The 24,679-nt window shown below is 44.8% G+C and overlaps 1 protein-coding gene across 1 annotated transcript in view; it reads left to right on the plus strand.

The window, feature by feature from the left end:
* The first annotated feature begins 392 nt into the window (after positions 1-392).
* plxnd1 (plexin D1) overlaps positions 393-24,679 on the plus strand; it is a 56,119-nt gene continuing 31,832 nt past the window's right edge. Inside the window, exons 1-12 of the mRNA XM_030056125.1 lie at positions 393-1,718; positions 3,890-4,066; positions 7,345-7,476; positions 8,172-8,272; positions 12,786-12,915; positions 14,147-14,324; positions 14,590-14,698; positions 17,528-17,627; positions 19,190-19,288; positions 20,917-21,006; positions 21,352-21,445; positions 22,566-22,723. Coding sequence (XP_029911985.1) covers positions 504-1,718; positions 3,890-4,066; positions 7,345-7,476; positions 8,172-8,272; positions 12,786-12,915; positions 14,147-14,324; positions 14,590-14,698; positions 17,528-17,627; positions 19,190-19,288; positions 20,917-21,006; positions 21,352-21,445; positions 22,566-22,723 — 2,583 coding nt within the window. The 5' untranslated portion in view covers positions 393-503. The remainder of the gene's footprint in view (positions 1,719-3,889; positions 4,067-7,344; positions 7,477-8,171; positions 8,273-12,785; positions 12,916-14,146; positions 14,325-14,589; positions 14,699-17,527; positions 17,628-19,189; positions 19,289-20,916; positions 21,007-21,351; positions 21,446-22,565; positions 22,724-24,679) is intronic.

Genomic DNA, 24,679 nt, shown 5'->3' on the forward strand with positions numbered 1-24,679 from the left:
ATTGACTTTCAATGCGTTGTGTACTATGTGTATTGATGGGAGCCTTACTTTTTGAATAAGCCAGAGAAAACATAGCTGAATAAGCCAGACAAGCCAGATGAAACCTAAGTTATAACAAGTTTTTTTTTTTTTTTAATCATCAAGTTGCATGTCCATGAAGATGCCCCGAAATTGCGCGTAATAAAACAACCCAACCAACTTAAACGAATCGGTTATTTTTATAGTAGTCTATTTGTAGATCTATAGAATGCCAGTGAGATTTGGTAGCCTAGTATAATTCGGGAGCGGGGCTGGTGAGCAGCAGAGTGGGCAGAGAGAGAGAGGGGCAGAGGAGGCAGCCTGTAAAGGAAGCACGACTCGCTTATCGCGTCATTCTGGGTTTAGGCGTTAAGCAGGAAACAGCCTTTCCTCTCGGATTGTCGCAGTAGGAACAAACACACAATTTTGTCTTTACTCAATGCACCCCTCGGCACAGAACACGCGGAAGCCGGTCAGAAGGAAAAATGCCTCCTTCGATAGAGATAGCTGTTCTGCTCCTCGGCGTCCTGGCTTTGGAGACGCGCCGGAGTGCCAGCGCGCTACAGATCCAACAGGCGTTCGCGTCTCCAAATCAGACCAATAACTTCGTGGTCGATAAAGTCTCCAGGAAGGTCTACCTGGCCACTGTCAACACCGTCTACCAGCTGAACAGGACCTTGAGCATCGAGGTGGAGAAGAGAACTGGGCCGGTGGAGGACAACCTGTTGTGCCATGCGCCGCAGCTGCCCCAGGCTCCGTGTGAGCATCCCAAATCCCTCACTGATAACTACAACAAGCTCCTGGAGCTGGACCGAGAGCAGGGGGTCGTGGTGGTGTGCGGTTCCGTGTACCAAGGCTTCTGTGAGCTCAGGAAGATGGACAACATTTCTGAGATAGCGGTGGAGTTCCCACCTCAGGGTGAGAAGACGGTATTCCCTAGCATGCTCAATATCGCTGCCAATCACCCCAATGCGTCCACTGTCGGGCTCATATTCAGGAGCCACGGGGGCAACACCCGGCTCCTGGTCGGGGCGACTTACACAGGTGCCGGGACCCCGTTTTTCCCCAAAAACCACAGCAAGGAGGACCTGCGCTTTGAGAACACCCCGGAGATTGCCATCCGCTCCCTGAACATTAAGGATTTATCCCGACTTTTCACCTATGATATCAACCCCTCTGAGGATAATGTTTTCAAAATCAAACAGGAGGTGAAAACGAAAAATAAGCTGAACTTCGTGCACGCGTTCATACAGAAGACTTACTCCTACATCGCCATCAACAATGACGCAAAAATGGGACACAAGGAGAGCCAGCCCAACAGCATCCTTGCCAGGATATGCCTGGATACAGAGAGCCCTCGAAAATCCACCTCGGGCCCGGAGAGCAGAAAGCTCACTGAGTCCTACATCCAGATGCCTCTCCAGTGTGGATTTGACGGGAACATTTACAACCGGCTGCTGTCCGTGTACCCAGCAGAGATCCACGCAGGAGACGGCAAGAGAACAGAGCCCTACCTGTTTGGAGTGTTTTCCAAGGGGGACAGAAAATCTGCCCTGTGCGCCTTCAGGTTTGCTGACATCGAGGAGGAGATCCGGCAGGGCCGCAGAAACTGCTCCAACTCCCCCAGCAGTGATGTACAAGTGCTGGACAGTGTCATCCAGGGCTCCGGGGCAGCCTGCATTCAGAAGGGAAATCTGGTGGTAAGGGGCTGCATATATATGAGTTGTTATATTTACTCAAAAAGCCTATAACATCTCATTTTTATCAGCCACCATAAAACAAAAACTCAGTATCCTAACATAATTAGCAAATTAATAATCTTTATTTAATCCAGTTTTATAATTACTAATTTCATTATGATTTGTACTGTTAGAGGAAGTTTTTTGAAGTACATCTAAACTACAAAAAAATGAATTGTCTTAGCAAGTCATGAGTTTTACATTTAGTCTTCAAATCTTATTAAATAATTTTTTAAAGTGCAAAATATGCCAGTAGACTGAGATACGTCCACTTGTTTCCAAAATAGTTTTACTTGGAGAATTTTATTTTTATTTTTATTTTTATTTTTATTTTTATTTTTATTTTTATTTTTATTTTTATTTATTTATTTATTTATTTTTAAATTGTCTAGATATGGGTAATATGTTGCAACCAAGCAGATGAAGGCAGGTCACTCTCACTTCACTAAAAACAGTGAAACCATAACCTCAATGGCAGATGTTTTCACTTCTTTCAACAGAATTTTTTTTTTTTTTTTTTTCCAATAATTGTTACATAAAATTCATTCGTTTGCAATGTATGCAGCCTAGCTGAGAATGGTTAAAGTGGAGTGAAAAAGTCTAGGCTGCTCTTATTAAGTTTATGTGACCTGTAGCCTCCACAGTTGTTTAACATGAGAAAATATTGGCTGCCTGAGATGAAAAATTGTTGCTTCCAACTGCTGTGTTTGACAGTTTCCTCAAGGCTTATGTGAAATAATCCTCCTCAGCCTTGAGCTCATGATTTGGAGTGGAATCTCCCGTGTCACGAGTCGGGGTCATGATAGCTTCTGGGGTCATGATAACACTAAGGGTTATGGGAAGGAAGACATTTCTCTCATTTCCAGCAGCTTCTTCTCCCTTATCAAATCTGAAGATGGAGAGGGGTCAAAAGCTTCCTTTCTTCTTCACTGAAATTTAAGACATGTTTCTTTATCAAAGATTGTAGTGTAATGTGTACCACCAACTAAACCATGAATTTGGGATGTATAAATAGCTGCTTTGTCATAAGCACATCGCCAGACATTAAATAAAAAAATCTATCCCGGCAATTAAATGAATTTTGCCCTTTGAAGCACATGGTTTTGGCAAGCATACCAGACTGATTTTTTTGCCCTGCGGAAGCTTAGGCATTACACGCACTGTATTGCCCCCCGGTTTCCCCTCCACATTGATGGTGTCTGATGATAAAGGCAGATATTTGATGCTTTGCACAGTTTCAAAGTAATGCTGTGAAATTCCAGCCTTTCTTTGGTGGGGAGTTTGAATGACAGTGTGGAGGTCGCGGGAGGCTGTCTCGGGATGGCTGTGCCGTCAGGTCATAAAGTTGCCCCCCTCTCTGGGACTGTGTTGTCGGCCATGGCCCGGGGCTGCTCCTCCCATGACAAGTTTTCTGAATACTAGCTCAATTGGCCCGTAGGTCTCACTCAGATAGACACCCACTTCCAGTTTGAAGTGGTCATGTGTGTTTTTATACAGTAGTCCAACCTGCATATCCTTCACAGAAAAAAACGAATCTTTCCTTAGTTTAGACCATAGTTTGCTGTGACTGGTGAAATCTGATCTTTTTGTAGACTGAAGGCCAGCACTGAAGGAAAGCCAGACACAATTTATGATAAGACAGAAGAGGCCGGGAGCAGAGAGGCCTGTGGGAAAAGACTACAAATATCCACTGTGCTTAATTCCTTTTTGCCTCTGTGTGCTCTAAAATACTCAGAGAATTCCCTATAGGCACCGGTGCTCATCCAAGCATGGTACTAATGTTTTATCATTTTCCACTGAGGATTTGACAAAAGCAGAGTCCTACGAACGCTGAAAACCCTTGTAAACTCTTTTCCCGTTTTCAGCGAGATATGATAATAGCCATTGGCATGGTTAACCCATGTTATGCTTGTTCATTGATGTGGACTTAATGGTGTTTAAGAAGTGATGTAGAAAGATGAGCAGCACGTACTGAAGCATTGTGATGCCTCAGTTCTTCTCTGTTCTGTTTCTTTCCTTTTATTTATGCCTTCTGTTTGTGTTCTGTTCCATCCTGTTTTTAATCTGGAAAGTTTGCTTCGCATTGTGAAGGCTGATCAGACTTAATATTTTTCATTTCGTCTGTGTTCTAGTTGCAGCCAGAGCAGCTGGACTGCGGTGCTGCCCACCTGCAGCACCCTCTGGCCCTACGGCGGCCCCTGAGGGCCACACCTCTCTTTGAGTACACTGGCCTCAGTTCAGTCGCTGTGGACGACATACACAACCACACTGTGGTTTTTCTGGGAACCAGCAATGGACGACTTCGTAAGGTGAGACACACAAACACAAGGCGACTCACGCAATGTACACACAACCACACACACATGAGCAGACAGCGGTTGAACAATACATGGTACTATTCTAAAACTATGCATAACCTCCAGTCAAAACACAGTTACAGTACATATTGGTTATCGTTGAATGGAATTACTATTTTCAACGTGATAGAACCCTTAAGCAAGGAAAAACTACAACTCTGCCAGAGTTTGTGCTGCTCTGATGTGGCTGCTGAGTCTCTCAGTAAACCGAATCAAGGTGGCTTGAAGAAATAAAAACTCCTTGTCGTTATGAACAAGCTGGAATGTCTGCTTTCATCCTGGAGGTTCTCAGCAGAGGGACCCGGTGTTCATACCATCACCGCCAACCCCCCCCTCTCTATTCACCCATGACCCATCCTGGTCCATTTTGACGTCAGCTAAGTAGTACTAATCATGTTCATCAGACCTGGTTATTGTCTGAGAGAACACCAGAGAGCTGTTTAACAGGATCGGCTCATGATGTATGATTCAGTCTTGCCGTGTGTTGGTGGTTTCTGTCTACGGTCCATGGCCTCAGCTTTAGAACATCTGCAGAGGGTACAACCTATGAAAACCTCCCCGTCCAATTAACGGCATACCTTAATTCTGTCTCAGCCACATTCCTAGTCACCCCTCACTGAGTCTGCTAAGCAGCAGCCGGCCTGCCAGCGCCACAAGCTACTTCTCAGCTGTCTGGGGGAACAACATAAACTGACTCTGAAAGCTCTCTGACTCCTTTGTTTTGCATTAGACTGGTACCTTTTACTACATTAAAACCATTCTGCTCCGGGGTGTTTTGTTTTTGGGCCTCCTAAAAGAGCTCCTTGTTTTCTCCTCTAGATGAGAGGGCTGTTTGAGCCCGGGCTGAGCATGCAGTAATTGGTTTTTGGATGGTTTATACCAGATGCACAACATTGGTCGGGTTGGTGGTGTAAGCAAGTGTGTATCCAAATGTGTGCGTGCATGCAGGTCCGTTTGGTCTGCTAGCTTGATTGCACATTTGACTTGCTCGTTCAGTGTTTTTAGGTGTTTGGCCATGTCTCTAGGCCAGTGAACGTGGTTTTGTCATTTCGCGTGTTTACCCATAAGACTTGCACACCCTGTGATTATGTCGTATATGTGCGCTCTCTCAGCATTTGTGTCACCCTTGTGACTATGTGCATCTTTATAAGTGCTATTGAGGTAGCATTTTTGCAACTTTGGTCAGCATGGTTTATGTGCTTTTGCCTAAGGTGTGTTTCATTGTGTGTGTGTGTGTGTGTGTGTGTGTGTGTGTGTGGTTTTGCCCATGTGTGTGTGCCCTGGGGGGAGAGCTGTTACAGAGGTTAATGGTGCTGTTAGTGTGTGTAATGTGATTCTGACTGTGAGTTTGGCTCAGGCTGAACACAGGGGAACAGCCGTTGAGATTAAGTTAGTCCTCTTTTACTGTCTTTGGGAGACCCCTCAATGAAGTAATTTGTAATTACATGCATTTCTTAATGAAGTCCCTCCCTCCCTATTAGAGCCGACTTCCATTTTCTCCCTCTCACGCTGTCTGGCTTTATCTCGCTCACTTGCATCCAATTTTTCTCCCTCTGTCCACCCACACTTCTCAGTTCATCACTTATTGTCCCCTCATGCTACTCCTCTCTCACACCATCTCACATATAAAGGGCCCTTTGATTCATTTTGTAAACAAACAGACTTTATCTCTGTCTCTTTCTTTCATTCTCTCCTCATTCCTGCCCCACCTCCCTGTGTTTCACTCTTTCTCTGTCTGTCTCTCTCTCTCTCTTTTACACACACAGGTACACACACACACACATACACACAGACAGAGTGAACAGCAGCTGAGTGCGCCTTGGTTGAATAGAGTCTTTCATGTGCAGGCAGACAGACAGAGAATAGAGAGTCAGAGCGACCTATCAGTACAGCAGGTGTTTTGTTGCTTGACCTGGCAGTGCACTGTGCCATCGCTCTCCTCACTGCTCCTCTCTGCTCCTATTCTGTCCAGGTGTGTGGGCTGCTGTTTACTCACCCCTCTCTTAGTCTGTGTGTGTGTGTGTGTGTGTGTGTGTGCGTTTGGCCTTAATTCGCCTGGGTGTGGGGTGAAGACACAGCACAGCTGCATTGTCCACTGAGATGACAAGCCAAGGAAGCACACTTGCTTTTCTGTTTGTGTGTGTGTGTGTGTGTGTGTGTGTGTGTGTAGGGGGAAAGGGCTATGAAAGGAAACAGTGATATGTGGAGGCTGACATATTGTCTTTCATCACAGGTTCAGCCAGTGGTTTACTAATCCTCTGTCTTCCCTGGTTGAACAGTAACCAGCACATCTCAGTGGGTGGTAATGATTTTCTACTGTGTATGCATGTGTGTGTGTGTGTGTGTGTGTGTGTGTTGTATGTGTAAGGATGTGTATGTGTGGTCAACGGATGGAGAAGTGGCTAAGCTTGTGCTTGTCACCAGGCGCTGGTCAGTTTGCCAGTTCCTCATGATGGCAGGATGTCTTTATTGAGGAGAAACCCCGACGAATCACAGAAATAAGACTGTCTCTCACTGTCTGCATGACAGGAAGTCTCTGTCAGCAGAGTTTGTTTTTCTATGCAGTACTGTGTGTGAGTGTGTGTGTGTGTGTGTGTGTGTGTGTGTGTGTGTGTGTGTGTGCATGTTTGTGTGCATGTGAAAATATGTCACCCGCTTCATTATCTTGAGCTGTAGGAAAGGCTGTGTGGATAAATCACTGCTCAGTGGAACAAGATTAGGCACACTACTTGAATACATGGGCTGCTAAAATATGTTTGAAAATGTTTAATATATAAGAAAGATATGAATATGAAGGCGAGAGACATTCATGATAAAAACTTAACTTTACCAAAAGTGTGGCAGCTAATATTTGTGCAGTAAAAAACAACAAAAAAAAACTTTTTTTTTTCCTTTGGTACCTTATGTGACCTCAGTCAGGTTAGGAGGAGTTGAGGTTTCCAAAAATTAATCTATTTAACTTGCTGATGCATATCAGTGTTCATCAGTCAATAAATGGGCGGTTGTCACCTTGAGGGCTGCTCCCAATGTTGGTAGAGTTGAACTATATGGATCTGCCAAAAAGGAGCACTATGCACATTCAGTCTGCTTCAATAAAAAATATAAATGTAAATAAATAAATGTTGAAAAAAATAACTTCTCCTCTGCTGCATTGTGCCGCACCTGCACAAAAGTTGTGAGGCTACCTGCATCGTCTGCTTTGCCTCATACTTTTGTTTTCCTCCCCTCAGCTGACCCTCCTGGCGAACATGACCTTGGCCAGCCAGTGGACGATCAAGCTGCCGGCCAGCGAATCAGTTCACCACATCATGACCTTTGACCCCAACGACAGGAACTTCCTTTATCTCATGACCTCCCATCATGTAAGCATCTTGCTATACCGCAGCAACAGTCTCAAGACCACCATTGGTTTTTCCTTACCACTGTCACTGCTTTATTCATGTAGGCATGGGGGGAAATGATAATAGCTGCAATCAGACCAGAAATATCATTGCAACAGATCTCATTTCACATCCGATGAATTTCCTCACCTCAATTCATGCTGAACAATGACATATTTGTGGTGAAGATAACTCCATGCAATGCATTTTCATACTGAATTTCCAGACCAATACGCTTTGTAACAGTTCTGTTTGAGAGGATGTGGTTGCACCTCCAACATTCACACTGTACAATGTGCGAGCAAATGCGCCTGATTGTTGGTCGGCTGGGGAAGGATATATCACTGTGCTTCCTGTCTCAGAAGCACACAACTGTCAGTTTGACACGTTCTGTGATAAGATAAAGGCCTTTGGAGACACAGCCGCAGACAACTATTGCATGCATGATGAAAATGACAAGAGCTAATGCTAGCCAGACACCTGTGATGCATTGCATTTTTGATATGTTCGATACAGGACGTATTTCTCCATTAATGTCCTGCATGGACCTTGAAACTGTAATCGTTTTAATGCACTGTGTCTGTTTAGGGGTGTTTAACTTTGTCTATGTGTGTGTGTGTGTGTGTGTGTGTGTGTGTGTGTGTGTGTGTGTGTTATCTTTGTCCTGTGGTGTGTAGCTGTTGAGGGTGAAAGTGGCAGAGTGTGGCCAGTACAGGAGCTGCAGTGACTGCCTGGGAGTAGGTGACGCCCACTGTGGCTGGTGTACTCTGGAAAACAGGTAAAGAACACTCTCTCTCTCTCTCTCTCTCTCTCTCTCTCTCTCTCTCTCTCTCTCTCTCTCTCTCTCTCTTCCTCTCTTTCTCTCTCTCTCTCCCCGTTTCTTTTTCTCCCTCCCCCTCTGCCCCATCTGTCTCTCTCTCTCTCTCTCTCTCTCTCTCTCTCTCTCTCTCTCTCTCTCTCTCTCTCTCTCTCTCTCTCACTCTCTCTCCTATTCACAGCAAAATGCATAATTCAATCAAGCCCTCATATGCTTCAGTGTCACACACATGCCACATGCTGGCTAACGTTATGGGCTGAGAAGAGGCAGAAATGCCTACTGTCTCTGATGTTTGTATTCAAAAACTGGGCATGATCAAAAGGTTTTCAAAAGAAGAAGTTTATGCGGGCGAATAAGCGGCCTGCTTATTGATTTTGAAGCAATAAAGCATCGGATTGTCGCTGTGAGAGAATGACCTCTGCTTGTTGCTGGTATCATTTGAATATTTGAATCAATAAAGAGCTCAGGCTTGCTTCCTGCTTTTCACGGCTCGATTTTCAAAATGTCACCCGGCTGAATATATTTGAGCGGGAAGCGGCTGCGTTGTTGGGTTGTAAGTTGCGTCCAGAGCAGAACAGATTTACTTTTTATTACCCTTCAGACTGGAGAGTAGCATCATTGTTTGGAGCGTTCCCCGGGTGCCCGGGCAGTTTGGGTAGGCAGTGACAGCCTGGGAGCGCCCAGTGAGGAGTGACTTGGCTGAAGTGTCACTGTGAGCGAGTGAGAGTACGCTGTGATTAATGTGGCTCTGTCAGGACTGGGCTCTCTGGCTCTGCGCTCACTGGCTCCCAGGATTGTTTTCTTATTCGGTGAAATATGTGTGTTGTCGAGCTGCTGGTGTTGTTTCTTTCTGTATTGTTTGGGTGCGTGCGTGTGAGCTGGTTGGCTGCTTGGTGATTAAAGCAGATCAGAAAAAGATAGAGATTTTGTGTCGAGCTCTGCTGCAGCTCTGGTGGCTCTGGCATAGCCAAGGGCCATTGAGAGCTGTGTGAGTGGAACTGATGAGAGCTCTGTGTATGTATGTATGTGTGTGTGTGTGTGTGTGGTCAGACTGTCTCTCTGTCTGTCATTTCACTGTCTCCTCTCCTTATTTATCTATCTGTCGTCTCTTTATCCCAGTCCCTTTCTCGCTTCGCTGCCTTTTTTTTACCCTCGTGATTCTCGCTCTGTCTTCGTTTTCCTTTCTTCCTCTCTTCCCCTCCCCACGTATTTTCCAGTAGCTTTGAGAATTTAGTTATCCTTCTCTCAACCTCTCTCGCTCTGTCTCTCTCTCTTTGTCTCCCTAGTCCTCCCCCCCATGCCCTTGTCCTCTTCTCTTTCCTTCTACAAAGGCGCGTTGATTGTGATGATGGTGGTGGGAGGGAGAGCGCACACTGGCTCTTTTGACAAGGAAATGTCAAAGTGTGTAAGTGTGAGCATGTGTGTATGTATGTGTGTGTGTGTGTGTTGGGCTGTTGGAGTCCAGGGAGCTGATGTCATGAGTGTGTCTGTGTGTGTGTGTCTGGTGCAGTCTTTGGCCAGTCATGCTGGCCGCAGGGCTGGCGCTGTGGCCTTAAAGCCTCGGGGATCAGGGTTGATGTGTGGGGGTGGATGGTCCTCTCTGTCACCTCCCTGTATAATACAGCCACACACACTCAAATACTTAAAGAATAAAAATAAAGCGACCACTAGTATCTCGCAATCTGAGAAGCTGCCACTGACTCTGTGGGTGTCTATTTGATTTTATGCATGGGTCTGACGTCTCTCGGCATGTCTGCATGTACGGCGGGCATGAAAGCATGTCTGTTCTGGTGTTGGAGCCGGCATTGTTGTCTGAATACAGGGCTAGTTTCCCCACCAGAGATAAAGCTTAGTGCTTGATCAAAAGAAGGCTCTTTTCATGCTGGAGTTGGTTTAATCTGGCACACGTCACAAGAATGCATTTTAATATCTTCATTCGACTCAAATCGTGCATCATGTGTAGACTTTGCTTTTGGAAAATAATCATGGTTTATCTGCCCGCGCTCAACTGTCAGCGGTAGTGTGATGTTTGTGTGTATTAGTGTGTATGTGTGTTCGTGTTTCGAGGCTCATATGTTCTCATGCTGGATGATGTTTAACACTCTTACTGGCTTACCCTCTTATCACTCCTCTGATGCACAGACACTTAGAGAGTGGTGAGTTTTCTCAGGTCATATTTTAGCTGCATATGTTGACTCTGTTTATTTTAAGGAGTTGTTTGGAAGGCTTTAAAAGTCAGCATGCTGGACGTATTCCAACAAGTGTGTGAAGTGTGTGCATAGGTGTGTGTGTGTATGCCATATGTGCATTCATCTGCATTTACTTTTTTTTTCCTCCTAAAAGTGTCTTGGATTTGTTTTTCTTCATCACTCCTTTTGAGCAAATTGGTCTTTGAAAGAACTGACAGATAAGACATAAATGCATTTTAAGAAACTATTTAAAAAATGAAAGTGGAAGTAAGAAATATCTCATCATGACTCACTGGGTTGTGCGAGGGAGAAAAGTGGATTTGTGATCATTTGCGAACCACTGACAATTTTTTTGCGAATCACACGCTGCTTGTTGATGTTCATCTGAGACCGCATGTCTTTTTTTTTTTTTTTTTTTTTTTTTTTTTTTTTTTACAAGATTATGAGATGGTGTTTCCTGGATGCTGCTTTAGTTTTCTTTTAAGTGGCATCTGTGTGGGCTTCAGTGCTTAAAGATAAAATCTGGAGTTTTGACCAGCTAAATGTGTTCTTCCATCATAAATCACAGAGCTCGTCTGCTGTACTCCATCTTTCAACATGAAATGTAAATGAACCTCACAGCACACATGGAAATATGATTTTAGGTGTCACACGCGAATGCTTGTATTAAAAGCTCATAAAATAGTGAAAAACCGTCTCTTATCCGGTGAATGACAAGTGGGCTAGTGGAATGCTATGCCAATTTCAGAAACCCTTGTAGTATTAATGATGACAGCGCAGGTCCAATATATTATAAGATGGGTCCCAAACTTTCTAAAAAGTGCCCACGCATTTAAAAATTTTTTAGAGTAGTAGACTGCTTTTCTCTGAATCCATTCTAGTGTGACGGTCGAGTTTTCTGAGACACTGCTCAGAGTTTATGAGTTTGTTTGTGTCTGGGGGATTTTTGTGTGACTTGCAGAGCCGCTCAGTTCTATTCTTAGTTCAGCCGCTGACCTCATGGCCCCTCTCAGTCCTTCAGTGCCAATGGGACTGAAAATCTGGACATTCATTCTCTTCAGACACACACGCTCACACTTAGGGTTATGCATTCGCACACACATGCTGGCGGGCACACACAAATACACACTTTATTTTAAAGCAACCGTGAACGTGTGACAGGGAAGTGTATGTGCCAAACTCGTTATGTGGTGTGTTAGGATGTTGCTAAATGGGGCCTCTTTGGTTTCTCCATAGTCTGAGGTCATTTTGCCCTTGCATTCTGCACTGCAAGTGAACTGCAGCTCTGTGCCAGGGGGCCACTGAAGTTTATTAGTGAAACAGAAGTCAGAATATGAGGCCACCCTCCTTGATGAATGCCCTCTCATGCTTGTTCGGTCCTTGACATATGTTATACTCCGATAGGCACACATATAATCTATACACTCGTATGCATGTCCATGTACACACACACACGCACACACACACACACGCATGGACTGTTGATTCACACAGATTAAGCGTCAGGCTGGTAGTTCCTTTATTCAATTATTGGTAACTGGCCCCTGATCTTAGTGCTTAAGAGATGGGTTGCCATGGCGATGTGTGTGACCTAGAGTCAAGCAGCCTCTTGTGTTGAGCCAGACAAACTGACAGCCTGACTCTGAATGTGACATTAGGAGACCAGAGCACCTCATAAATCTGTGGGAAGCAGACCATGAAACTCAACGGTGAGGACTCGTCAAGTCCTGGGATAAAAACGAAACACCAAGAATGTCCTCTCCTCTTCTCACAAAGGACCTCAGAGAATCATTATGTCGCACTGTCTGCTATGCATGGCACTGGTCTTTCATCATGCTGGAAGCTTTATTGTGTATTCACAGCACTAGCAGCCACATCCCAGTGCGACTGTCCAATGGCTGATTTTGGCGAGATGATTACTAGCTGTAGCGCTGGCACTCGCAATTATATAAGAGGCTCATGCATTCTCAGGTGGGATATATTCCAACATATATGGTGCATAATTGGCTGCTGATGGATAATCCCACCTAACAGTTCAGCTGCAGCCAACATTTCAGTGCAGGCTAACAAGGAAACAAGCTGATGTTTCTCTGGTAATAGAAAATAAATGGACACTTGTTTCTTGAGTTGCTTCCAGCGTCAATATTCTTTTGCCATGACATGTCCAGTGCTGAAAAAAAAAAGCCTAATATGAAATCAAGTCTCTTTGTGCTGTAATTTTGCCCGCACCCAAGTAATAATGACTCACTGGAGGTCTAAGCTGTTACTCTCTTTCCTTTGTACAGATGCACAATCCAGAGGGAGTGTGCTCCGGAGCCGCTGGCACGCTCTTGGATCAGCATGGCTGAAGGGCCTCAACAGTGTCCGTCTATGACCCTAACCCCCCCAGAGATCAGCCTCTCAGCAGACATTAAGGTATCATTAGTGCACTTCACCTTATTGTTGTCCCTGACCCAGGTCCAGCTGACATGAAACTCACTACACATGCGGTTTTCCAAACAGATGACACTGAGGTCACTACAGATAAAGGTCAAATTTTTCAACTCTAATGGGATATCTTAAGACACTGCTAGTCCTATTATTATTATTATTATTTATTTTTATTTTTTTTTTACAAAAATGATTATGCATGTTGGTGCTGTGTGTTCTGGCATTTAAAGAAATTACATCGCATGGTAATTGTCCTGATGGGTGCACTCTACTTAAAGGTGAAAATTTCAGACTTTGAAAGGCCATAATTATGACATGACCAGTCCAATTTTGATCAAACCTGGGAGGATGATGCATCTTGTCACTGGCCCATCATTTGGAGAATGATGTGTTGTGCTGTTGTTTTTAATAAGCTCTCCCACTGCACATCACTTCACACATGCATGTCTTCACGTGCTAAAAATAGCAATAGCAATGTGATATTCAGGCGCGCAGAATTCTGACACTTAGAATATATTTGACTTGGAATGAGTGCTCATAATTATCAGTGGCTGAAGTGTAATAGATAGGTCATTAATTGGGGGTATTTGCTCAGTATGTAGGTCAGGTTGGCTTGGCTGTAATAGATTCAGCAGCTGGTCAATCCACAGGCATCATCACAGCCACAGGAAGCTGGACTCAAGGTTGTCTCCCCAAACAGGAAGCAGCAGGCAGGAAGCAGGAAGTCAGGGCCTTAGCCAGGAAGTGATCAATTCCAGCAGACAATAGAACAGATTTCTGTAAGACATGTCACCACATGTTGCCGGCCACTTCAGCAAGTGTCTGTGAGTTATATGTCAACTTGCGATATCTCATCTCTCTCTCGACTTTAACACGCTTTCCCCACTTGCCCCCGTTTTCCTCACACATTGAAATATTTTTTGCTGAAATTCATTTGCTGAAATTCATTCATGTCAGTGAGGTGCGATGTTTCTCATTACATGTCTGTCATACTTCATCACTAAGCCAAATTTAGACGTGTGTGTATCACGGTGCCATCTGTTTCTTAGTTGCAGATTAGTTTCTCTTTTCCTCTGCCTGAACTCCTGAGAAAAAACTTGAAGTAATGCCAGCATTTTGCCCTCTACCTCAAGCACACATACGTGCAGGGAACTGAATTTGTAGTTCAAAAGTAGTTCATTGCATTAATTCTTTCTCGCATCCATTTCTCTCGTAGGATGTGGGCATCCTGATAAACGGCAGTGTTCCTGATCTGGCTGGCTCCCGTGTGGAGTGTGACTACGGATTGGGTGTTTCCACAGCAGCTACTGTGCACCTGGACTATGGTCCCGCACAGATCCAGACGTGTCCTCTACTCCCTCGAGAAAACTACCCGTCCATCCCCCCAGGCAGAGGTAAGACTGCAAACAGGCATCCATTTGGCTCTGTGCCACTGTCAGCCATCATAACTCTCCACATAATACATGTACAGTTATGTGATTTATTAGATGTTGCACTGTGTTACTGCAAATGTAATTCCACCTCTCGCATTTCATAATGCCGTAAAAGCACAAGCTTGGGGTTATCTTGCTGTTGCGCTGACTAGTTTGTGTTATGACAGTGATATCATCTCCAGTGCTTGAAATAGGCAGCCGTGTACACATGCATTTGTTTTCCCAGATCATCTTACTGTTCCTGTGGCGATAAAAGTAAACGGCACATCTGTGGTATCAGGGAGCTTCATCATCTATGACTGCGAGAGGACTGGAGCAATACACCCTAAAACATCGTGAGTCACACAACTATCATCACTACTGTAAATTGCATATGTCTAGCTCTTGATTCATTTGGAGTTGGCGGAACAGCAGCCTTTGGATCCCTTTCGTCCCAGCGTGCGTTTACCCCCACTCTCTCCTGCGTTGACTTCACATGATTTGCTGAGCTCTCTCTGGATAAAGAGCTACGCCAAGCTATAGCATCACTCAAATGTTGGCCAAATGTCAGCAAGAGTCTCTGTGGCATTTGGATATGCACATGTAGCTGGAAGCAGAAAGGACAGCAAAGCCTCTGCTCTCTGTGTGAGTCTCTGAGGGCTTTCCACTCTGTCCCTAACCTCGTTCTCTCCTTTTTTCTTTTTTTTTTTCCCGCTGTCTATTTAGGCCTTAGTGGGTAAACACTGGCGACAAGTCCTCTAGGATGGCTTATATTATATTTTGCTTGCTCTAGGTTTTTCAGCACAGGATCAAATGTGGGATTAATATTCTGTAAACGTTAAGCCCAAAGAAATTGGATCTGTATGAAATCTGACTGGTCATGTTGATGTTTGTTCCTGTGGATGACTGCAGCTCGTATGGCCGAAGGCAGCCCGGTCACAAAGAGGGCCTTCTTGCTTCTGGAGGCAATCCAGCTGGCTTCCTCCTGCATGTTGGACCATGTCTGGGGATCCACTTTATTTGATGGGCAGATCTTAGGCTTAGCCGGGCATCAGTGTGTATATACGTCTGAGTGTGTTTGACTGATCCCCTGAGATTGAAACCGTCTGGGTGTGTCCCTTTTGTTCATGTCTCAAAATGGTCTGCAGGTGTGAACACTGTAGTTGCATGCACACATGCGCGCATGACTACGCTCAGTGTGTGTGTGTGCGCACGGTCTCGTCCTCGGTGAGGTCCAGGAGTGTGAAATTAGACGGTGCTTTGTTGAAGGTGATAATGAGCTAAGTGCCATTCTCACAGGAAGAGTGTCAGGCTGCAAACTGAGGAGCTGCTATACTCTATCTGATTTTAATCACTTCAAGCTGTTTTTTTAATAACCCCTGAACACCCAGTCTCATGAGCTACTTCTCTTGAATGTAACTCGATAGCAGCTTCTTTTGTCTTGTGCTTTGTGAAAGAGCCGTCCCTCCATTGTTGCGCACATACGCTGAAACGAAAGAGGTCTTTGCGCATGTTATGACAGTTTTGTGTGGGTGTTGCACTGGTTTTTGTGTGTGTCAGCGATTATGTGTGATTCAGATTGCGTGTGTGTGTGTGTGTGTGTGTGTGTGTGTGTGTGTGTGTGTGTGTGTGTGTTTGTGTGTGTGTGTGTGTTTAGACAGTTCTCCCACGGCCCATTTTAAGTGGTCACTAGGCAAAGTGTTAATGACAACCAGACGATAGCATTCCACTCTCACCAAGCAGCCCAGTAGGACAGCCACCTAACCTGCCCTCTGTTTCTCTCTGTCTCTTTCTGTTGCTCTCTCTCTCTCTCTCTCTTTCTCTCTCTCACACACACACACTTTCTCTCTCTTATTTGCTTTTTTCCCTTGCTCTCTTGTGTCTTCTCTCCGTCTCCCTTTCACCCTATTTTTTGGCACTCCTCTTTTCTTTTTTTCCTGTCTGTCCTCGTCTGTCTTTGTCCCTCTCTGTCCCTCCCCCTTGTACTCTGACACTGGTCTTTTCTTACTAACATCTTTCTCCTTGACAGAGACGTGATTGAGAATGTGTGTTTAACCACTGTGTCTACTGAGAGGCCCTGAGAGTGCAAGCTTGTCTGTGTATTTAGTGTGTGTGTGTGTGTGTGTGTGTGTGTGTGTGTGTGTGTGTGTAAGTGTGTGTGTGTGCATGGTCATTGGGGGTAGGCAGGGTTACAGGCTATTGACTGTTGGTGTCAGGTCAACCAGTGAGAGTGAGCATGTGAACATGTTGCTGTAGATGTGTTTGTTATCTGTGTCCATGTGTGTGTGTGTGTGTGTGTGTGTGAGCGTGCATGTGCTCATGAGCGCATGTAGTTGTGGGACAGAATGGGATTTAGCGGAAAAACAGAGAAATTGTAGCTGATAAGAGCCTTGAGGGGGGCGTCTGCTTCTAATCAAACCTCGCAGATCCCCACCCCCCACTCCTCTAAGCGTCCCACACACACTCTCTCTCACACACACACACACACACACACACACACCCACACATACTCATCCTCCCCTTTATGTTTCCACACCTTCTTATACCCCCCACCCTCAAACCCCACCCTGTCTCTCCAATCTAAAGACCCCTTCAGTGTGGCGTATCACTGCAGGCGTTACGGTTCCTAGTGTGGGACATCTGTCTCTTCCCGGAGGCAAGACGGTGACACACACTCAGTGGAGGTGTTCCACTTTGGGTGGTGAATCTGGAAAGACACACAAACACATGCTACAGTATCACATGCATGTGCACACACTCACATATACACACTTAGTTTGTCTGTTTACAGACAAACGCTTTGTTCTGTCTCTGTAAAGCTGACCCAGTTTGACCTGGTTATGCTGTAGCTATGCAGGATGAGAGTGTCTGCTACTGTGACTATTCATTACTTCCCTTTATTAAAGCTGAACTTTGATGTCTGTAATGTGACTCAGGCTCTCAGTTTTTTATTTTGTTTAGCTCCAAATAAAGCAGAGTGGACCATGAGCTCGCTGTTATATATTTATACATTCAGCTGAGAGGGAAATCCAGGAGAGAAAACTCTGGCGGGATTTAGTCTAAGGCTGCGTGTGTGGTTCTTTACCTCTTGACTGTCTCAGGGGATATTTATCATTTTAATTAGTAGTCCAACTCCTGTTGTTTATATGTGTGTGTGTGTGTGTGTGTGTTCCTATCTGTGTCAGATGCATGAGCTGCCTGAATACCAGGTGGAGGTGTTATTGGGACCAGCAGAGCCACACTTGTATTTCCAGCAAAGATGAGTCAAAACACAACCTGCTGGAGGTGAGTAATTCCTCTAATCCATCAACCAGCCACACACCTATAGGGAATCTCATCATATTAAAAGGTTTCATCAGTCACTGCTTCATAATGATGAGCTCAGCCCAGACATGTGGGTTAGGCAAGAGCAGTTGTGTGGTAATGCAGAACGGGATTCCAAGTGTCTCAACTACTTAGACATTTTGAAACCGTCTATAAAATCTCAGGGGGTTGTGATTTAACAGACTCCTAACAGGGTAATGTAGCGTTTTAAAGGCCCTCTGACCTCTAAAGTGTCTCCTCCTGGCAGTTGGGTTTGATATACCCATAGGAACCAGCGTGCAGAAGAATAGATGCACTGTGTGCTTGTTTTTGTAGGAAAATATGTCTGGATTCTTAGACCACTTGTTGCCCGCAGTAAAAAGATAACAACACCGTCCACCTAAAGTTTTGATGATGGTCTTGTATGAGGTTAACGAGTGTAAACCACTCTGAAAGACAAACAAACCATCTAGAGGAAAATGAGCTCATGACAATGCTGTTCAACCAAAATTAATCCCAAACTAGTACAACCTCATTAAACCTATCATAGCCCCCCAGACACCATCAGTCACCTCCTTGGTGCGTAGTCCCGACAACATCAAACATGTAATTAAGTCAGACACCCTGTTATTCCTGTTCCCCTTGGAGTGGGAGCCAAGAGTGAGCTGTTAATGTCCGGCCAGGGCCCATGGCCTGTGTGAGGAGCTGCTCCCCCAGCGAACTTTTTGCCTCAGGGTCTGGGCTTCTCACTGGCCCCTCTGACACCACTGGTCTCAGCTGGGGGAAGAGGACATGACTCACAGTCTTGTGGTCAACTGCTGGTCTGATGGCCTTGTAGTGTTTAAGTGTTTCATTCTTCAAAGTGTTTTACGCTGGTCACAAGACTCCTTGAGAAAGAAATAGAGCTCTTTTTGTCACTCGGCTTAAGCAAACTAGCAGTGACATCATAGCAATTCTCTAGACAAATGCAATAAATTCAAGTCAGGCGTGCTGTTTGAGATCCCCCAGATACGCAAAACAAAGACATAATAGAGCACAAAGGACTTCTTTTAAACCATTTTATCATCTAGCTTTTCTTTCCTTAAAGAATAAGGAAGAGTAAAGACGTTATCTTTACTCTTCCTTATTTTTGTGCACTTTTCAAAGCACTTTGTAGAATTTGCTTCAAGATAAGTGATATATAAATAAAACTGACCATTATTATAGTGTTTTTAAGTCAGTCATAATGATTAAAATCAATTGAGGTTGTTTTTTGAGCATTGGAAACTCTATTAGCTGTTTGCTATGTAGGTCATAAAGAGATGAGGAGGTTGGTTTTCCTGCTCCATTGAGCCTATCATAGTGTCCGGTGGGTCTGTTTTTCTAATCTCTCATCGTCTCTCTATTTGAAGCTATTGTTATTTCCCTCAGAGCCAGACTTCAGCCGCTCATTTCCTCCTCCCCCAGATAAACAGGACAGGTATTTTGGGATGTGGATGTGTGTGGGGGAACCATTGTTTTCTTTAACTCCTCTGTGTCACTTCCTTCCCCGACCCCCACCACAGAATGCAGCTTCCTGTCCCAGCCTGGTCGCCACGGAGGTCCCTCCATCACCATCAGGGATGACCCAGGACTTCACCTTATCAATAAGCAACATCAACGAGGTAAAACTAAAGCCACTTTAGCTCTTTGATTTCACGGCGGAGCGGGACTTGGAAAGTGTCCAATTTGCACAATGTGAAATTGATTGGAATTAAACTGAAGCATATGGTCTATTTGCTTCAAACTGCGTCAAATACAGATGGATATTGGTGTGCGCTGATTTGGGTCAGTGGATTAATAAAACCCGAGGTGCAGTTGGTAATCTCTCGACAAAAAGAGATGAAAGTGCGAGGGTGATGGACGAGCCTGCATGTTTGTGCTTATGTTGCTCACCTGTCAGCCGTCTGGGCTTCTTGAGTCTAACTGTGACTGACGGACTTGTGTCTTGGTCAGCACGGCGTGCAGCGTGCAGTCCGTCAGAGGCAGCACACGTGTCAACAGCTTTCCTCGTTTTAATGATCAGCGGCTCCTTCCAGATCAGTTTGTTAGCCCCAAATTGTGTCCTTAATCCGCTCAGTGTGAGTCAGCTGGTCCTGAATCAGTGATAAGGGGCCGGCTGGGAACCCCTAAAAATTCCAGTGCTGACTGGTTGCCAGGCGTGGCCAGTTGAACGCCTAACCCTGGCTGGCCTTTAAAACACTCTCCTGGTGTGTTGCTATGGAGACAGACATTTTGAGTCACACACAGACATACACGCTCACACACACACTCACACATACGCATGCTTAGGTCAGCCTGGATGTGATCAACCATTCATACCACTCTGAGGTTTCATTTTGAAAGTTTATGCAAACTCAAGTGGTTTGAACAATGTCTTCATCTTGTCCATGACTCAATAGAGCAGGAAATGTGCTGTCAGTCATATGCCTCTCTCTTGCATGGTAAAAAGCTTCACCATGACACCGAGCGTTCTGGAATTTGGGATGAAATTTGACATTTTCCCACATGATTACCACAGGATATTCTCTAGAATAAATTATTGCAATGTAACTGTGACAAACACTGAAACCAAAACATGTGTCGTCCAATATTTATCAGTTCTCAGACTACAAACGAAAATTAGGAATGTTGCAAATTGTGTGCAAAGGGAGGCACGTTGTGGGGGAGAAATGCCATATGCCATAAAAATCAAGCTTCCCTGGTTGCAAAGATCACAGAAAAAACAGTGAAATCCTGGAAAGGCTGATCAAAGTGGACCCATTTTGGCTGTCTAGAGTCACAGGCACATGATTTTATCCACTTAAAGTACTTATCCTCCATTGCTCTTACCTATCTTAGTGTCTATGTGGTCTTCCCACCTCATAATTTGGCACAGTCAGACTCAGGGCACTCATTTCATGAAGATTGAATTCATATTCATTACTCTGACTCCCAGATGACTTGCTGAGGTGTGGGACTACAGAGTCCAGATGTTTATGAATATGAATTATGAATGCATTGCATCTTTTCCTGGCAGGGACAATTATCTTGGGTTATTTTATTTTCCCTGGTATTCTTACTCTTTCAGAGTTGTCAATGGTTACCAGACCTTTTCTGCTGCCTTTCTGTCTTTCTCTAGCTTTCCCAGTATCATTTTGCATTTTATGCCGGAGATGATGCCATTCTGGAACACGCATAATATAACTACTGGCCTGTTAATAATAGTTTAAATTCACGTATATTGCTTAATATGTGTGGCTTTGCTTAACAGGGAGAGGAGCTGGAGTGTGACTTTGGAAAAGAGCAGCGATATGAAGCTACATGGTTGAACAGCTCGACAGTGAAGTGCAGTGGAGTGACAGTAAGTACACACAATAACCTAGCATAAATAATTGCTCAGTCAATTTGCCAAGTCTGAATGAAGATAAGTTAAGATCTAGCTCAATTACTGCACATTTACTGGTTCAGTGCATTCATTATCACCACTTTTAACCCTGTCTTCAAGTTGTTTTTGTCACCGTCATTTTAGATCCATGTTTTTAACTTAACTAAGAACCCATTATTATCTAGAGCGGCAACATGGGTGAGTCAGTGCTCAGGGAGAGAGGATTATGTATAGTGCAGCTATACACACATTTGCACCTACACCTTGGAGTTTCCCACCACAAAGTTATCCTGTTGCCTCTGACCTTTTTTTTCCCTTTAGCTGCATACGACACAGAGGAGTCAGGTTTACCACCTCAGCCTACGGAGGAGAGGATACCCTGAAAAATACATCGACAGCCCTGAACCCATGACAGGTAAGAGATGTGAGCTGTGAATATATAGACATGTAAAAACAGACAAAAATAGAATAGTAATTTGCAAAGCTTTAGAGTTTAGCACAACTCTCTTATAATTGCCATGTAATTAGACAGTAGCACAACGTGACAAATTTGACCCAGTTGCCTCCGGTGCTCCGAGTATGCCACACCTGAGCCTGAACGAATGTTTCATGGTGCAATTGTTGGATTTGGTTACACCACAAGAATAATAAAGACTCACTTAAAGGGAGAAACACAGTGTCCAGTCTGCCTCTTACTTCCAATATTAGTAGTTTCTGTGCAGCAACATATAATTTGCCAACAAGTGATAATTTACCATAATATCATATTATGCTACTGTCTAATTACACCATAATTATAGAGCATAGGGAGCTGTCATTTAAAGCGCTACCCATTGTTACAAACTGCGTCCTTACGTATCATCGCAAATAAAATTTTAGCTCCATGACAACAGTGCTATGATAAGTGGTGAGAGTGTTTTTGGAATTCGGCCTCTCCTCTGCAGTGAAGCTACAAGCCCATCCTTGCCTGTCCCGGTCCCAGATGCACATTTCAAAGACCATGTGTCTGCCATGTGAACAACAGCCCTGGCCCCCCGCCAGACGCGCCGCGTTGTTAACATACATGACTGATGCTTCATAGCATGCGGAGTCATCAAAATTTATGATCACACACGCACACACACACACACACACACGGGCACATACTGTATGCTTAATACACACACAGATGCAAGCACAGATGCACACACATAGACACACGTTCAGGCAGAGATACAGATGGGGCGTCTCGCAGGGAGGTGCACTGGAACATGAATGTAATCATCTGCTTCTCGCTGTCTTTGTTCTCCCCTCCACCACTAGCTCTCTTACTCTCTTTCCTGGTTTATTTTTATAGCCGTGTATATATCATCCTGAAAATGCTTATGATTTTATGTAGAGCATGCAGGCCATATGGTTCAAATCATCTGTAAAAGAACCTTACAAGTTTATAGCACCACAAGTTTAGCCACATTTAGCCAAATTTTGTTCAACAGTGGCTGGATTACAATAACAACAACTGCCATTGCCTCTCTCTCTTCCTCCTTGCCATCTAGTGGAGGTGTACCACTGTGGAGTGGGTAGCTGGGACTGCTCGCAGTGCTGGGGCCGTGAGGACCAGGGCCACCTTTGCGCCTGGTGCGACAACAGCTGTAAGCCCAGGGATGACTGCCAGCCAGTCAGAGATCAATGTCCTGATCCTGAGATCCACAAAGTAAGACGACAGATCACAGATCCACAAACGCTTGCATTCATTCTCCTTCAGTTTTCACTCCCTCCTACAGCCTCAAGCCTCTGTTTATGAGCTATAAAACGGTGAATCATGAGGTCACTCACATGGTGCGTTGTGCCAGTGCCCTGGCTGTCCAGTGTCAGCTGCCGACGAATTAGTTTGGGGACAGAGCCGTGTTTCAGTGGGCTCCGATTAAAGCAGTTCAATCTGGAATAACATTGACGCTCACTTTACCACAGCCCTCTGGGGACACCACTGCACTGATATGCAGTGACTCAGGAGGCCATGGGAACTCCTTTGTTCAGTATATCTGTGTGTGTGTGTGTGTGTGTGTGTGTGTGTGTGTGTGTGTGTGTGTTACTGTGCGGATAAGGGATATATTATATATGTATAGGACTCTTTGTGTAGCTGGATAAACAAAAGAGCAGAAAACAAGGAGAATCGATGGGGTGGGGATTGAATTTGCAACCACAGTAAGAGCAAAACCACATTTGGTCAAGGGATTTAAGGAGTGTTTATTTTCACAGGATGCCTGACTGCGGTCTCCTCAACATGGTCAGTGTAGTCAAGATTACAGTCGGGAAACCCTTTATTGAGATCATCTGGTGATCATACTCCTGTGTTTGGTGAACTGTAATGCACCCAGGTTGCGATTTGCCCTCCAAACCCGCTCCACCGCTACTGAGCGGTTGTAACTGCGCCGCAACGGTAAACGGTCATGGGAAGCACGGCTCACATGAGGCCCAGTCGGGCCTGAACTTCCTGTAGATAAAACCTGGCTGGCCCGGGAGAATAAGCAAGCAGAACAAAGCAGGCTGACGCACACACACACACACACACTCGCACAGAGACACACACACACACCGCATTTCAGTATACCCACAATCTGTCACACAAATAGACCATATTGAAGTATTCACGATTATCCCTTATTCTCTGTAGCTGTCAGCATACTGTGACTAACAGGATGCTCTGCGAGAGTATAACTTGTGTGTACTTCTTACGTGACTGAAGTTAGCTGTGTTGAAATGCCTTGTGCGTGGGCAGACTGTTGCAACTGTCTCTCTCTCTCTCTCTCTCGCTCTCTCTCTCTTTTCCTCTCTCTCTCTTACTCACTCACATACACACACACACACTTCCACTGGCTGCCTCAGGAGAGGGTTTTGCAGAAAGGAAACTGGGGCTGTGGTTCTGTAGGGTGTGTGATGCAATGCTTTGGCAGCCATATTTTCCCAGAGCATCCACAGGGGTTAGAGTTATAGTTCGGCCCAGTCCAAGTGCTCAGTCGTACAGCGGAAGGGAACTGTTCTCAACCAAACATTCACACACACACACAGACACACACACACACACACACACACATACACAAACCACAGCAGCTCATTGTTATGTCGTCATAGTGAAGCTTCGCTGGACAGATGAAACGTGCTTTTTCTTGCTCTACTTTGTCGCTCACAATCTTTATCACAAGGTGAAATGTCGATAATGCGAGGTTTTTAGCAAGCAGGGAGGGAGAGGTTTCCATTGCTCCCCAAGCTTTGTCACACACTTCTTAATTGTGAAAAATGTGCTCGATACCGTTAATTGATTACATTTATTGGGGGCATTTATTATCCCTGCAAGCCCTTTATTCTCATGTTACGTGTGGTCTGGTCCATTGTTTAAGGAAAAAAAAAAACATTGATTGGAGTTAGTTCAGTATCCAAAACAGGAACTGCCAAACATTGTTTATTCATGACAGAGAACAGAAGGATCAAGAGGAAGACGAGGAGGTCTGAGCGAAAGGATTGGGAGCTGTTTGGCTAGAGAAAGGGTGGAGAACGGTACAGTGTGGCGAGGGCCCTTTTTTTCCTGTTTTTGTCTTCTTGTCCTTCATGATTAGTGTGAGGCAGAGGAACCCGGCTGAGGAGGGGCAGATCAAAGCGGTGACCTCAAACT

Source organism: Myripristis murdjan, chromosome 7, assembly GCF_902150065.1.
Source record: "Myripristis murdjan chromosome 7, fMyrMur1.1, whole genome shotgun sequence".
In the NCBI taxonomy this organism is placed as follows: domain Eukaryota; kingdom Metazoa; phylum Chordata; class Actinopteri; order Holocentriformes; family Holocentridae; genus Myripristis; species Myripristis murdjan.